The sequence below is a fragment of the Globicephala melas genome, chromosome 3, assembly GCF_963455315.2.
Source record: "Globicephala melas chromosome 3, mGloMel1.2, whole genome shotgun sequence".
Taxonomy (NCBI): Eukaryota; Metazoa; Chordata; class Mammalia; order Artiodactyla; family Delphinidae; genus Globicephala; species Globicephala melas.
The window spans coordinates 94637286-94654190 of record NC_083316.1 but is presented as its reverse complement, the minus strand read 5'-3'; the positions used below and the strand labels follow the sequence as shown (position 1 = coordinate 94654190).

The 16905-nt window shown below is 34.8% G+C and overlaps 1 protein-coding gene across 6 annotated transcripts in view; it reads right to left on the bottom strand.

The window, feature by feature from the left end:
* Positions 1-16905, bottom strand: part of AP3S1 (adaptor related protein complex 3 subunit sigma 1) — a 70062-nt gene that overhangs the window by 32941 nt on the left and 20216 nt on the right. For 5 of the 6 annotated variants that reach the window (XR_009563445.2, XM_060296134.2, XM_060296137.2 and 2 more), the window contains exons 2-3: positions 12491-12582; positions 9039-9150 (exon numbers count right to left, since the gene is read on the bottom strand). The exons of the other annotated variant lie outside the window; for it this stretch is intronic. Coding sequence is in view for 4 of the 5 variants with exons in the window: in XM_060296134.2 (XP_060152117.1) it covers positions 9039-9150; positions 12491-12582 (204 nt within the window). In the remaining variant the exon portion in view is untranslated. The remainder of the gene's footprint in view (positions 1-9038; positions 9151-12490; positions 12583-16905) is intronic. 6 annotated transcript variants of the gene reach the window in all.

The following is a 16905-nucleotide window of genomic DNA, read 5'->3' as shown; positions in this document are numbered from 1 at the left end:
ACTATGAATACAGCACTGTTGCATATAATATTCAGAATCTTTAATGTGTAAGTAGCACTCGGGCTAGCCTATGACTGGATTCTGAACTGGATTTCCACTAAACCTGACCTAGACACTAATATGCCAATGAGGACGGATATTTTTCTAACAGTAAAAATAGAGACATTTATTGTGCATTTATTATGTACCAGTTAATTTAAACATTAAACTCTTGACTTCAATATGAAAAAATTAAGAGTTGATGAAAGGACTATCTGTCTTCTATATTGATGTCATAATGATTCTTTAAGAGTTCTTAAAGAACTCAATGATTCATATTGTGTGATTTATTTCTTTCTATTTTTTTAAAAATTTAAAAGCTAACAATGATAATAGCACTTATTGAGTATACACTATTATGGCACTGTTATTGTTCCAAGTGCTTTAAATAGATTATTTTGTTTAATCCTTCACAGTAATCCCATAAGGCAGGTACTTTTTATCAACCATCTGCAGAAGAGTAAGTTAAAGTACAAAGTTAACTAACTACTAGCAGTTAGGTAGGAGAGTCCTCACTAAAATCCAGAAAGTCTCATGGCAGAACCCACACTCTTATTCACTAGAGATACTCCCTCCAACAACAACAAAAATCATCTTTTATTTTTAATGTAGTAAGAGGTGATTATTCAGAAAATTTAGAAAATACATAAAAGTGTAAAGCAAAAATTTTAACTGTCCATACTTTTATCACCCAAATTAACAACAGTATTGTGCAAAGACTTCTTGTACTATAGGAAATTTAATTACATTGTAGTCTCTCCATTAAAGTGACTTAATATGATTTGTATGTTGGATTTAGACATCTAAGGAAGAAGTAGGGTTTTGAATTTATAAGGCTAATATATCAAATATTAATTTAGAAAATGAAAGTAGCCTCTGCATTATTTCTTTTGGTGCACAGAAGCTACTCCAAGAACATTTAAAAAACTCATATTGACATCAATTGTTAGAACTCCATTTAAACTTCCAAGCAAAAGTTGATTTTTTTAATGGTATTTGGCCTTGAAAGATATTCTCTTGTGTATAATTGAATACGGTACAATTGGTATCTTGAACAGACTTAAAACAAAATAAAATGAATAAAAATCTTAGCTTTTCCTTACAGAATAGCAACTAATAAGTATAGAAATCATGATGGGAAAATCACTATTTGGCAAACACCACAATAATTCTTTCAGGCAGGAATCATCAACAGATGCTAAAAGTAATGACCAAATTATGATTAGAAAAAGGATATTTATATACTCAAAATTATTCCCCATAAGATACTTCTAAGCACAAAGGGAAAATGGAAGTTTAAGTAGGTAAACCTGGCAGGCACCTCATTAACCAAGGAATCAGAATAAATACCACAAGTAATAGGGTAAAATGATATCATGTATCTCCTGAATATGATGCACTGAGAAGGACATAACATCACTTGTGATATTCGAAAATACATAATCCAAATTTAATCACTAAGAAACATCAAATCCAAACTGAGGAATACTCTACAAAATAGCTGGCTACGGGCTTCCCTGGTGGCGCAGTGGTTGAGAGTCCGCCTGCCAATGCAAGGGACACGGGTTCGTGCCCCGGTCCGGGAGGATCCCACATGCCGCGGAGCGGCTGGGCCCGTGAGCCATGGCCGCTGAGCCTGCACGTCCGGAGCCTGTGCTCCACAACGGGAGAGGCCGCAGCAGTGAGAGGCCCGCGTACCGCAAAAAAATAATAATAATAATAATTGTCTAATACTCTTCAAAGGATCAAGGTAAGAAAGACATGAATGGAAGACAGATGAAGAACTATAACCGAGTAAAGGAAACTTAGGAGATAAGAAAACTAACACTCTATGTAACCTGAATTGAACTCTAAACAAGAAAAATTACATTAATGGGACAACTGGCAAATTTTAAATAAGATCTACAGATTAGATAATAGTATTCTATCAATGTAAATTTTCTGATTTTAATTACCTACTTGAGGTTATGGAAGACGTTAAATTTGAGGAATCTGGATGAATATACAGTATGCAAAAATTCTTTGCATTATATTTGCCACTTTTCTAAGTCTGAAATAATTTCAATGTGAAAAGTTTTTTTTTAATTTTTAAAGAAAAAAATTTTTGAAAAACCAAGCTCAAAAGGAACTCTTCTCCTCTATATCCAATTGCTCCCTGAAACCTACTATTCTACACTGAGAAATAAGGAATTCACTGTAAACCAAAGAAAAATACCAACATAACCTGAGTTTTTCACTCTCTCAAACCTACTTTGAAGGGGAAAAAAATAAATTTTAAGTTACTTCTAGCTCCAAAATTCTGACTTTAAGTACTTGAGTTCAAAAATACTTTCTTCACCACTATAAAGTAAGTAATAACAATGTGTCTGCTATCTTCTAGGCCCTGTGCTGACTGCTTTATATACATTAGCTCCAATTCTTATAACAATGCTGGCAAGGTAGGTATGAATATCAACATTTACAGACAAGAAAATTGAGGATGAATAAGACTAAGTAATTTGCTCAAAGATATAGAACTGTTAGATGACATAGCCAATATTTAAACCCATACCACCTAACTTCAAACACAATAATGCCTCCCAAGAGGACTGCTGAGAGGTCAAAAGAACATGTAAATTAGAATGGTAAGTATCATCAAATTGTTACCTGGGTTTATCATTAAGAAGCAGCAATGTAAATAACTGAAAAGTGAATTATTACATTTCCAATGACTGTAAATCAGACTTTTCAACAATGAAAATAAGATAGGAAAAGGATTTTAAGAATGCTGAATCAGGCTTCCCTGGTGGCGCCGTGGTTAAGAAGCCACCTGCCAATGCAGGGGACATGGGTTCGAGCCCTGGTCCAGGAAGATCCCACATGCTGCAGAGCAACTAAGCCCGTGCGCCACAACTACTGAGCCTGCGCTCTAGAGCCAGCGAGCCACAACTACTGAGCCCGTGTGCCACAACTACTGAAGCCTGCGTGCCTAGAGCTCGTGCTCTGCAACAAGAGAAGCCACAGCAATGAGAAGACCATGCACCGCAACGAAGAGTAGCCCCTGCTAGCCGCAACTAGAGAAAGCCCACACGCAGCAATGAAGACCCAATACAACCAAAAATAAATAAATAAAATAAATTAATTAAAAAAAAAGAATGCTGAATCACTCTAACAGTGTCCAATTCATGTTGTTTATAGAACTATTTTTTGGTTTCTTACATATGTAAGAAACAAATATTATTAAAAACAGAAGTTTTTAATACTCTGGTAACACAGTATGGTGTAGTAAACACCATAGAATTTTCCTAAAATGATCCTGGGCATTCACTCTGGATTGCCTGGAAAATAAACAAATTGAGCCAGGGCTCTCTCTTTCTCCAGCAGGAGGAACTGCACCAGAACTCATCTCTCCATGGGACCAGGGGTTTATCCCACTCAATCCTCCAATAGGTGAGCTGCAACTTCCCACAGTTCTCAAGAGCTGGTCAGGGAGTTTTCCCAGGCAACTCTTAAAGACACGTGGCACCTAAACGTGTATAGCTCAAAGCTTAAGTAATGTATATGCCACCCCACTGACAAGTATGCTTTCAATGAGCCTACTCTTGTAATAAAAGAAAACAATGATGTGGAGTGGGAGGGGTGAGGCCTCTATTGGCAAATTATTCTATGTTTAGTAGTATCTAAATCAGCGCAGCTTCCTATGAGATAGTGGGAAGATCAGGGGATCTTTCTTAAGTATTCTCGGCTTACAAGTTTCCTCAATTAAGCCTATTCTTATCACATAATTCTATCACAATGCAGAATTCCTTCAAAGCCATCAAAGAACATATAGGATAAATAGATTCACAAATTCTTGTAAAAATGAAAAAGAAAAATAAAAGGACTTCTTTACCCAATTCAGTTTGTGTACTAATGAAATTATACGCCTTCCTTATAAAATACATGCTTTAATGATAATGTTAGCTAAAAACCACTGACTACTTCAGGTCAGTCATTTAGCGACAGGCTTCACATACACCATCTTTTTTTAATGCTTTCACATGTTCTATAAGTTGGTATTGTTATTATTACCTCCACTTTGCAGATGAACAAAATCAGGGTCAAAGAGGTTAAATAACTTGCCCAAAGTTATATAGCCAGTACAGAGAAGGGCCTGAATGGTTTTAACCACTACTACTTTGCTTTAATTCACTGATATTTCTAACAACTCATGAGGTCTATAGGCAGCATACTGAAACAGGCATACTTTACAGGTGAAAAATGCAAGGTCTATTAACATTAAATGACTTGCTCAGTATCATACTAAATTAACACTAATAGCAATAAGTGAAATAACTTCACAAAACTCAGTCTAACGCTCAGTACTGTAGTACTGACAAATGCTATATACATAACAGTTCTAATTTATATACATATTCTAACACCATGGTCAAAACATATCTTTCTAAACCTAAAGATAAGTTTAGTTGTTAGTCCTCAATTTTTTCCTAACTATAACTGAACAAGGCTGATGCTGATATAATTGCTACATGTGATACAGAAAACTGCTACAAAATTTGGAATTATCTAGTGAACTTTTATGCCTCCATATCAGCGTGGCAACTAACTTAATTGAGGGCAATATGACTGCTTATAAATAACTCAAACAACCAACATTAATATTTAATTAACTTCTATTCTCACTCTGTAAATATTTTAACACTTCCAATGACAACATGCTATAACAGAAAGGACTTCAAAAAAGGCTAGCTATCAACTCTGAAACTAGCTTATATTGTAATCAATATCACATTAAAATAGTACACACCAGAAACAAAAAAAGATCACCTTTTTTTTCCCAACTAACAAAGAATTAAAAGAAAACAAAACAGAAGCTGATTATTCAACCTGGTGACATACTAGTATAATTCCCACATGGAATTTACTAAGAATTCCTTCTCTCAGATTTTATATAAGGTAAAAAGTCAAATCTGGGATAATACATACATACCTTAGAAACACAAAATCTTTGCATAAAAATATAAGCTTCTAATGATCATTTGAATTATATCATTTTTATTGTTCAAAAAACAAAAATGATAAAATTCAAAAATAAAAAAAATTCAAAAAAAGTTTTTAAAAAGTTTTAATTCTGGATGATACGAATATAGGTATTTATTGTTTTATCCTTTGTGTTTTTCTGTATTTTAAACAGTTCTAGAAATGTAAATAAAAGTAAAATACAAACATTCAAAAAAAAAAAATGAAACTGTGTTTAGTTATCACATGTTGATGTTTACTAAGTTTTCTTGACCCATTCCCTAAAGAAAATACAAAACCAAGAGGCTTTGGTCTAAACTCTCTTGATTTATAATTTTCCACTTTTATTATATTTCTCAAAACTAGAGGATGGACAAAGCAAGAAAACCAGTTCTAAGTAAACTCTGAATAGCTGTTTCATGAAACAGAAGCAGAAACAATAAGCTACTCCCTTCCATCTTTGTTCACTCAACCAATGTTTTTAAAGTGCCTGACTTATGCATGCTCAGCACTCCCTCTTAAGTATTTAATGATCTGTAATAACCACCAGGGAAAGACAGCAACTATAGAACTTCCAACATGTTCAAGGTAGTGACAGAATTCATCCTTGTAAGGTAAATTACAGAAAGTTTCTTTTTTTGTGACATGATAGATCAACATGTAGTAACTCAATGGGATCTTCTTATAAAAACTGTTCAAGCCTACGTTAGAAACGGGACAATAAGAAAATCCTCCTGAAATTCTTTTTTCTGTATCTTATTTAATATCAAGACAAATTACCAACATTTCAAATAATAATGGCTAAAAACTTTTGCAAAACACAAGACATAGTTTCCATTTTCCACAAATACATGATAGAATTTACTTCAGATATGATGTAGGATATTTGTTTTTCGACAACTCCCCATATAATTCCCTTCTAAGATATAACAACCGTGCTATCATAACCATTAAGACCAGCAACAGCATCAAAATAATAATCGATGAGGGGAGAACAATCTAGGTAGAAAGATCAGCAAGTACAAAGGCTCTGAGGTAAAAGCATGCTGGTATATCTGAGGAACAAGGAGGCCAGTGTCGATGGAGCACAGGGGAAAAGAGTAGAAAATGAAGTAAGATAAGTAGTAGGGTTCGGCAAGGGGAGTCAGATCATGTGAGGCCTCATGGGTCATTTATAAGGAATTTGGCTTTTACTCTTAGTGAGACGGGAAACCATTGAAGAACTCAAAATGGAAAAGTATAAAATGTAACATATTTGAATAGTATCACTCCGGCTGTTTTACTGAGAAAAGACAAAAAGGAAAGGACAGTGGAAGCAGGAAGACCAGTCAGAAAACTACTGACATAGTCCAGGCAAGAGCTGATGGTGGCATGGACCCATGTGGAGGCAGTGCAGAGAGCAGTAAGTGGATTCTGCATAATCAACAGGATTTGCCAAAGAAGAAGACATAAGGGAGATCAAGAAACTAAAATGAAGCAACTAAAATAGTAGGATGCAAACCAGGTATCCTAGAAGCCAAGTGAAGATATTTCATGAAGAAGAGAGTAATAAACAATCTTAATCAAATAAAGGAGGACTGATGAGAACCTTTGGATTCAGCAACAGTAAAGCTGAAAAACCTGATTAGAATGTGTTCAGGAAAGAATGGGAGAAGAAAAATTTGAGACATTGCATACAGAAAGTGTTTTGCTATAAAGAGAGGGAAAGAAATGAGGCAGTGGCTGGAGAAGGAAGTAGGGACAGAATTTTTTTTTTTAAGATGGAAGAACATATTAACATATTATAGACTAGTGGGAATGATCTAGAAGAGAGGAAAAAATGATACTGAAGAGAGAAAAATGCTAGAGCAATGAGGAAGAAGTAAACTAGTATATAAGTGGGTGAGTTGGCCTTAGCTAAGAGCAAAGTTCATTCATCTCTTATAGAAGAGAGTACAAGGACACAGATAACAGAGTCTGTAGAAGTTCCCTTCTGATTGCCTAGTGAACTTGGAAGCTACATGTTAGAAGTGCTACAGTTTGAGAGGGGAGGAGAATGTATCAGCAGTTGTCTAGGAGTGTGGGAGAGTGAAATGACCAGGGAAATATAATGTGATTACTGGGTAGCATTAAGGAATCACTGAGGTCAGAGATCATGAATTTAAAGTGAGGCCAGCATGTATGGTTATCTTTTTTTTCTCTACGTATGTTCAGATGTGTGGATTCAGGCAAAGAGCTGAGTATATACAAGCCTATGATTATCATGATTGACCATGGAGTTTAAGCTGGGCAAGGAGAGTAAGACATCAGGAGGATCAGGGACAGTGAGAAGATAGATTTAAAAGACAGAAGGTCCCAAAGACACACTGAAAAGATATAAGGAACACAGGAAGAAAATACAGGATTCTGGATATAAACATGTCTATTTTTCTAAAGCTGCCATTTATCTATTAATAAACATTGAACAGTTCAAAAATGTACAACTATACCTAGAAAACTGTCAATAAAAATTTTTATCCTCAAAAAAAAAAAACCAACAAAAAAAGGGACTGAAGGTCCCAATGGGCTCAAAGAACTGTTGGAGTAACAGTAATTGTGATAAGAAAAGATAAGAGATGGTAGCAGAGAGTGGAAACTGTGAAATTAAGATGATGGAGAGACTTAAGTCTGGATAAAGACATGGTCTAGAAATGAACAGTGAAGTGGGGTAATGGGCAAAATTCATTGGAGAAGAATTCCAGTTTGACGATAACAGTGTACTGAATGACTATCCACATGAACGTTGAAATAACCAAGAATTATAACACAAGTAGTACTGGAGTGAATGTCAGTGAACTAAGAACTGAAATCTGTTAGGAGACAATTCTCCATAGGTGTTCCATTCCTGCACACCATGTGAACAGAGGTACTGACTGCCTTTATTGTGGATTATCTTTTCAAGCAAGCTCGTATAGCCAACAGCCCTGGAAAATAGATAGTGTTTCCCTCCAAAGCAAAGGGTAAGTTTATCTATACTTTGCTTGGAAGACATTCTCTTCCTCCAGGACATGGGCAGATATGCTTCGTGTCCGTTATAAAAGATTCCGGTTCACTAAGCTTGGGCTTCCTCTCCTATATCTCAATCTACTGTGTGTGCAGGTCTTACCTGCACCTTATCAAGTCACACTTTAGGAACTGGGACTTGAGTAACCAGTGTAAGCAAATGCTGTCACTTTGACTACTGCTTTGGCTGTCAGAAATAAAGTCCTTTGTTTCTGGCCCCGAAATCTCCCATCTTCTGTCAGCATCCATGAAACTGTGGTAGTTAAACTTGTTAGCTTGCAGGTAGAGTAAAATCTCAGACCACTGAAAGTTTTTGACAAAATCTCCAATGAATAGGGAGTGGGAATGAGAGATTACTGCAACCGGATTGGTAGAAGTAGGTATAGTTTGAGAACATGAGATAAAGTCTGGAGATGTTTTAGAAGATAAAAAGGTCTTGAAAATGTAATGAGAAGCAAAGAGAACACCCTCCAGACTCAATGGCATAAAGAAAGCGAAAGAGAAGACTGCTACTGCTTGCGAGGGTGGCAGGTAGTTTCATCAGGGAAGCCAGATTTAACCTACAGCAAAAAAGGTGAAGATAATATTAACAGAAGAGGTTGAAGATAAGGAGAAATTTGCTGATGACTGACCTTGAGTTCCAGGGCCATTATGAAAGATTTTCAGGAGATAGAAAGGGGTGGGTTTGGGGGTTAGATCTGGATACATATGGTAAAAGACCTATGAGTGTTGGGGTTTTTGTGTGACTTACATGAACAGGAAAAAAGGGCATGAGGAAATTAGCTGCAGTTAGTCTTAATTAGATTAAATGACTCTGTGCTACATCCCTCATCCCTCTTTTATCCACCCAACATCTACTATGGAACACTTATTTCTTACCAAACAAAACATCATTTTAGAAAATTTAGAACACAGAAGTTTTAAAAAATTGAAATGCCAAAATTGTTGTTTAATACAGTAAGAGGCAAGTGTTAACTTACTTGAATTAGATCTAAAATGCCAAGTTCACTTTCTGAAGAATCCACACAGAAGACAAAATATAATGTTGCATAATGTCTATAAATCAGTTTGTTGTCAGATCCTCCAATTAATCTAAATGACAAAACAAAACAATTGGAATGTTATAGCTATAAAATAAAAAACATTTTCATTAGTTCAAGAAAACTGACAATTTGTTTAAAACCTTCTACAAAAAGAAAGGTAACATTTAATGACACAGCATTCAAGTGAACTAGATGGTTGTTTTCTTCAGAGAAGTCAAGTAAAAGATGCCGATGCTTAATATTAGTTCATTCATTCATTCAATTATTTACTGAGTACTTACTATGTGCCAGGTACTGAAAGTGGGTAAGGAGCAATAAACAAACAAAGAAAATATTATCAGAGTGGAAGGGACTACTTAGAGAATCAAAAGAGGATGATGCCACATTGATGGGTTTGCTACTTCCTATTGGGTGTTAAAAGAGTTGACGTTTAGGCTGAGATCTAATGATAAGGAACGTGCCATGAAAAAATTTAGAGAAGAGCATTTCAGGCAAAGGTAAACTAATAAAAAGGCAATTTCATCAAGAACGAAATATCTGTGTTCAAGAAAGAAAAAGAAGGCCTGCGATCAATGAAAGATTAGTAAGCAATTAGGTCAGAGAAGTAGGCAGAAATGAGATCATAGGGCATTTTTAAAAGCTTACTAGATTTAACTCCATAGGTCACAGTAAGTTACACAGCTTAACACTGATTATCAACTAGGAAAAAAAAAATGACATTTCTTCTTAAGTTTTGGACATATTTACCATCAAGATCTTCTCCAAAAACACATTTTGTTTTTGAATATAAATGCAAGAAAATTGAGCTAAGAGATACTCAATCCTTTTGCCAAATATTTTTATTTATGTTGACTGGAATTTCAGCATTTTAAAAATAATAATTCAGGGATCATTACAAACACCTTTTATTTTTCTAAATACAGTTTAACTGTTCCATAGTTACGTTTACAACAATTCATTCACCTTCTCAAAAGACCCTTTAACACTAATGAAACATAAAAAAATCAAGGCTAAGTGTAATCAGAGCTAACTGAACATTCAAACAAGACAAAGGAAAATAACACCTATTTCTTTTTTTTTTTTGGCTGTGCTGGGCAGCATGCGGGATCTTAGTTCCGGATCAGGGATCAAATCCATGCCCCCGGCCGTGGAAGCATGGAGTCTTAACCACTGGACTGCCAGGGAAGTCCCTATTTGTCACTCAATAAAAGTAATACTAAATTCACAAGTTTTGTAGAAACAACTTCTCTACACACACACTCATTATTTTTTATTACTTTATATCCTCTAATACCAAAAGTGAAAATGATCTTTGACAAGAATTAAAAACTCCTACTATCTAGAAAAGGTATGCAATTTAAAAATATGTACAAGCACTTTAAAGATTCTCTGAGTTGTATTTATAGACTATCGTTGCAACTGTTCCTTAAAAGGGACAAAAGCAGCAATAGCAGACTTTACTTCATCCTGAATCTGCAATTTAGTGATTATCTTAAATTTTTGTTTGGATCTGCTTTAAAAGAAGACCAAATTTTTGAAAACTGTAAGTTTCAAAATGGCAATTAGGGCTTCCCTGGTGGCACAGTGGTTGAGAGTCCGCCTGCTGATGCAGGGACACGGGTTCGTGCCCCGGTCCGGGAAGATCCCACATGCCGCGGAGCGACTAGGCCCGTGAGCCATGGCTGCTGAGCCTGCGTGTCCGGAGCCTGTGCTCCACAACAGGAGAGGCCACAGCAGTGAGAGGCCCGCATACCGCAAAAAAAAAAAAAGGCAATTAAAGTTATTAAAAGAAAACAAAATATTAATATGAGTACACGTTTTGTTATAATTTCATCTTTATACTATAGTACAAAACTGATACAAATTCTTGTATAGAATGCAATACACGACATAAAAGCTACAGAATTTTAGAAATCCTTAGTCCAAATATCTTATTTAACATAAGAAGAGAAAACTGAGGTACACAGAATTTAAGTGACCTAACCAAGAAAACCAGCTTGTTAGTAACAAAACTAGGACTAAACCAGATGTGTAGCCTCACCTCTGATGCAATACTTGCTTTCTACTTTTTGTAAGGTTGGAAAAGAATAATTACAAACTCAAGTCATACTTCCTAGTTCAAACAGTGCCCTGGTTAGACCAATCAATTTCTTGCACTGTGCTGGGTGATTAATTTCCTGTGAGGTTAGAAGATTAAGGAGCTGAGATAAAGGAAAATGATGGTAATGGCAAACACAACTCAACTACAATTTAAGAGAGATAAGTAAAGTACAATTAAAATACAAAAACAGAAAGCAAGTACATCTGTCTCAACTATTAAATTGGAGGCCTCGAGTTAACAGCAAAATTTACAAATCATAGGTGTGTATTTGCAAATTTAAGAGCAGTATGACATAACCTTTCAAGAAATGCAAGTAAACTTTCTACATGATAAAAAGTAATTTATAGTCAGGTAAGAATGAATTCTGTATTATGAAAACTGTTTTCCATAATATGCATCATACACCTTAAAAATACAGAAAAGTGTAGGTTTCTCAGACTAATCTCTGATTATTCATAATGAGGTTCAGCTAAAGTTTAGTTTTTGAATTGTCACTGAGGAAATATCTTGTTAAGAAATTAAACATATAAACACGGGAAGGAATGTTTATGAAACTATATGAGAACAAATTAGTTTCATGAAACCCATTAATTTAAAACTATTTACAATAGTTGGCAAACTAATCATAAGCAATTTTTATTTACTCATTTTAAAAATAGAAAAGTCTTAGCTGAATTCGAATCTGTCTATCTAGACACACACATATATTTGAAAAGCAGACGTCAGAATTGATCATAATATAAAATAAAGGGTGCTATCTAAATTCTTAGGAAAACAGGTCCATTCACCCTAAGGAGTACTCTGTAGCCATTAAAAAGAATGAGTTTACTTTAGATGGGTTTATATGCAGAGTTTTTCAAAGTATAAGTGCAAACAAGCAACACGAAAACCAGCATACATGTGTGATCCCATAAGTAAAAATTTTTAAGGTTATACTTTTATATGTTAGTGCAAAATTAATTTTCTAGAAGGATACACAAGAAACTGGGAAGAAGGACTAAAGCTGGAGGAGGAAGACTTGGTCTACAATTTATACTTCCATGTAATGTTTGAATTTTTGCCATATGAATGTATTACCTTTATATAAAATGCCTTTATAAATTTTTAAAAGAAAAAGATTAAATATCTTCAAAAAATTATTTAAGTTAGATTTATAGTTAACATAAATGGTAGTTAATTCCCCCAATCCAATTAATCAAATTAGGAAATTTTAAGATAAAACGATTAAACAGTATATATTTTATTCATATAGTCAAAGATTAGAAATGTCCATGAAATGCTTACTTACAATCCTCCTTCTAGGAAATTACAAACATTTTCATCTCTCTTAGATACCAAATGGAATGTCTCCCTGATGATTTGCTGTTGTGTATCTTCACTCTGAGAAAGAATAATTCATATATGTTAGGATCTAATTTCTAGGTTTAACAGCATTATAAGAATTAAAAAAATAAAAGGTAGTAGTATCTGTCTGGGAAATTCATCTAAGAGCGCAGTCCTTGGAGAACTAACCTATCATACCTTAAAAGAAACAAAACCCAACATTTTTAAATTAAAAACAAAAAATCAGCACTTTATAGTTTACCACTTCACTAAAACTTATTTCTCAGCTTCAGAAACCAACAAGAAAAATATCAGACACATGAATTATAGACACTAGTAAAAGGGACACTAGATATTAACTAGTCAAAGCCTGTTGTTTTACAAATGAGTAAACTGAAATAAAGAGATGAAGTTATAAATAATTTACGTAGCTAATCTATATTTTAATGGAAGAAAGTACAGAAGTTTGGAGCTTCCAATTAAGTAAGTTTAACTAAATGCAAATTGAAGTAAGAGTCTATCCATCTTACTCATTTTTATATAAGCACTGCCTAAAACCAAGAATTGATTCACTAATATTTATTAAATTCACCAAGCAATTCATATCCCAGTAAAAAAGAGTCAGCTTCTCAAACACTGCAATAGAAAACTGGGCAAAATCATGAACAAGAATTTCACAGGAAAGAAAATATGATGGTCCATAAACAAATAAAAAGATGGTAAACCTCATTAGTAATGAAGTGAAACACAAGTTAAAGTAACAATGAGATAACTCCACATGTACCATATTAGCAAAAATGTAAAATTATGACACTACCAAATGTTGACAAAGATGTGGAGTCAAAGCAACTCATCCTACCAGTGGGAAGGTAAGTGGTATAACCACTTGGGCAAAAAGTTTTACAATCCAGCACTCACTCCTAGGTACAATGATAACCCACGTGAAACCATTGTTTTTGAAGGTCAAAAACAATAGAAAAATTGGCCAACTACGTATATATAATAAATTCTTAACCTGTATACCAAGAAGCACAAAGAAGAATGTTCATAAAAGCACCATAACAACAACAAAAAGCTGAAAACAACCCAAATGTCCACCAACGACATATAAATTATGGTACGCTTTTTTTTAAATTAATTAATTAATTTTTGGCTGCACTGGGTCTTCATTGCTGCATGCAGGCTTTCTCTAGTTGTGGCGAGTGTTGCGGTGCGTGGGCTTCTCGTTGCGGTGGCTTCTCTTGTTATGGAGCATGGGCTCTAGGCATGCGGGCTTCCGTAGTTGTGGCTCATGGGCTCTAGAGCGCAGGCTCAGTAGTTGTGGTGCACGGGCTTAGTTGCTCCACGATATGTGGGATCTTCCCAGACCAGGGCTCGAACCCATGTCCCCTGCATTAGCAGGCGGATTCTTAACCACCGTGCCAACAGGGAAGTCCCTGTGGTATGCTTATAAAATCGAATCCTATAAGCAGTAAAAATTAAATCAGTATATTATACCCATCAATATGAATGATTCTCAAAAGTTTAATGTGGAAGAAGAGTTACCACAGCTCAAGTTGCCATTAAAAAAATACCATAGACTGATGGTTTAACTAACAGAAATTTATTTTCTCACAATTCTGGAGGCTAAAGGTTCAAGACTGAGGTGCCAGCATAGTTGGGTTCTGGTGAGTGATCTCTTCTTGGCTGGAAGACAACCACCTTCTCACTGTGTCCTTACATGTCCTTATGGGGAAAAACAGCAAGAACAGGTTCTCTGGTATCTCTTCTGGTAAGGGCACTAATCACATCATGAGGTCCCCACCCTCATAATCTCATCTAAACCTAACTATCTCCCAAAGTTCCAATCCCAAACACCATCAAATTGAGGGTTAGGGCTTCAACATGTGGATTTGGGGGGTACACAATTCACTCTACAGCAGGAGAAAAAAGTAAGTACCAGAATGATATGTAATCATTCCATTAGTATAAAATTCAAAAACAGGCAAAACTAAATATTACGTAGTGACAGAAATTTGGGGGTGATAAAAATAAAACTATAAAGAAAATCATGGAAATGATTAACAAATTTCAAAGGATTAGTTTCAAAGGAAGAAACAAAACTGTCAGTCACAGATGAAAAGATTTTCCACATAGAAAATCTAACATAATTTACACAGAAGTGTTGTAATTAGTAAAAGGTTTTAATAAGAACACAAAGAAGGACATTATATAAAATTCTACTGCCATTCTAACCTTCTGCAAGTATGAGTTGTAAAATATAATTTTAAAAAGATACCATCAAAAACCATGCAGTGCCTAGGAATAAAGGAAACAACAATAAAAAAAATGCAAGAGAAAAATGTAAAACTTTACTGAAATAATTAAAGAATACTTAGTAAATAAAAAAATGTACAATGCTTATAGATTGAATGATTCAATATTATAAAGATACTCAATCTCCCCAAAATGCTCCAAAGACTTAAGGCAATTCTAATCAAAATCCCAACAAGGGTGTAGGGGGAGAACTTGAAAACTGGATTATGACTCCAAATATGACTCCTCTCATGACTTACATATGAAATCAGAGGACTAGAATAACAAGACACTCTCAAGTGGAATATAAGAGGACCTGCTGACCAGATTAAGAATTATTGTAAAGCCACAGTAATTAAGGCAAGATATTGGTGCAGAAATAGGGAAATTGACTGATGGAACCTGAAACACACCCACATATAAATATAGTTATTTAATTTAAAACAGAATACTCACTGCAGATTAGCAAGGATGGAAGGGCATTTCCATAAATGGTGCCAGGATGAAAATTTTTTTGTTCTAATACAATGAACTTCTAGCTCTCACATACTCAAAAATCAATCCCAGATTGATTAAAAATAAATGTCAATGGTGAAGCTACAAAAATTAAAAAATATAATACAGAAGAATATCTTTATAACATTGTAATAGTGTTGGACTTTCAAATAAGACACAAATAACGATAACCATAAAGGAAAAGGTTGGCAAATTTGATCACATCAAAACTAAGCACTTTTTTTTAACTTTTTAAATTTATTTATTTATTTTATTTTTGGCTGCGTTGGGTATTTGTTGCCGCGTGTGGATTTTTCTCTGGTTGTGGCAAGTGTGGGCTACTCTTTGTTGCGGTGCATGGGCTTCTCACTGCGGTGGCTTCTCTTGTTGTGGAGCACGGGCTCTAGGCGTGCAGGCTTCAGTTGCTCCACTGCATGTGGGATCTTCCCGGACCAGGGCTCAAACCCGTGTCCCCTGCATTGGCAGGAGGATTCTTAACCACTGTGCCACCAGAGAAGCCCAGTAAGCACTTTTAATGCTCAAATGACACCAGAAAAAAGAATTAAGAGAGCTACAAACATGACAAACATATCTGCAATACATAAAAACTGACAAAGGAATAGTTGCTAGCATACGTAAAGAACACTTAAATGCCAGTAAGAAAAAGATAAACATCCCAATAGAAAAATGACTTGGCAAAATATAAGACCTGGAATACATCAAACTAAAAAGTTCCTGTATAGCAAAGAGAACCATCAACAAATAGGTAACCTGCTGAATGGAAGAAAATATCTGCAAATTGTATACCTGATAAGAGGTTAATATCCAAAATATATAAAGAACTTATACAACTCAGTAGCAAAAATACAGAAGCACTCCAATTTAAAAAATTAGGACAGAAAATCTAAATAGAGATTTTTCCAAGGAAGACATACAGATGGCCAAAAGGTACATGAAAAGATGCTCACACCACTAATCATCAGGGAAATGCAAATTAAAACCACAATGAAGTATCACTTCACACCTATTAGAATGGTTATTATAAAGATGCTAAAAATAATGAGTATTGGCGAGGAGGTGGACAAAATGGAACCCTTGTGTATGTTGGTGGGAATGTAAATTGGTGCAGCTGCTATGAAAACCAGTATGGACGTTCCTCAAAAAATTAAAAACAGAACTACCACATGACCCAGCAATTCCACTTCCAAGTTTTTATCTGAGGAAAATGAAAATACTAACTTGAAAAGATAAAAACACTCTCATGTTCATTAGGACATTATACACAATAGCCAATATATGGGAACAACCTAAGTGTCCAATGGTGTCCATGGATGGGTAAAGAAAATAAAATGTGATGTATATAAAGGCAAACCTTGGAGATACTGAAGGTTTGGTTCTAGACCACAATAAAGCAAATATAATAAAGGGAGTCACATGAATATTTTGGTTTCCCAGTGAGTATATGTTATGTTTAAGCTATACAGTAGTCTACTAAGTGTGCAACAGCATTATGTCTAAAAAAAATGTACATACCTTAATTTAAAAATACTTTATTGTTAAAAAATGCTAACTATCATCTGAGCTTTCCAT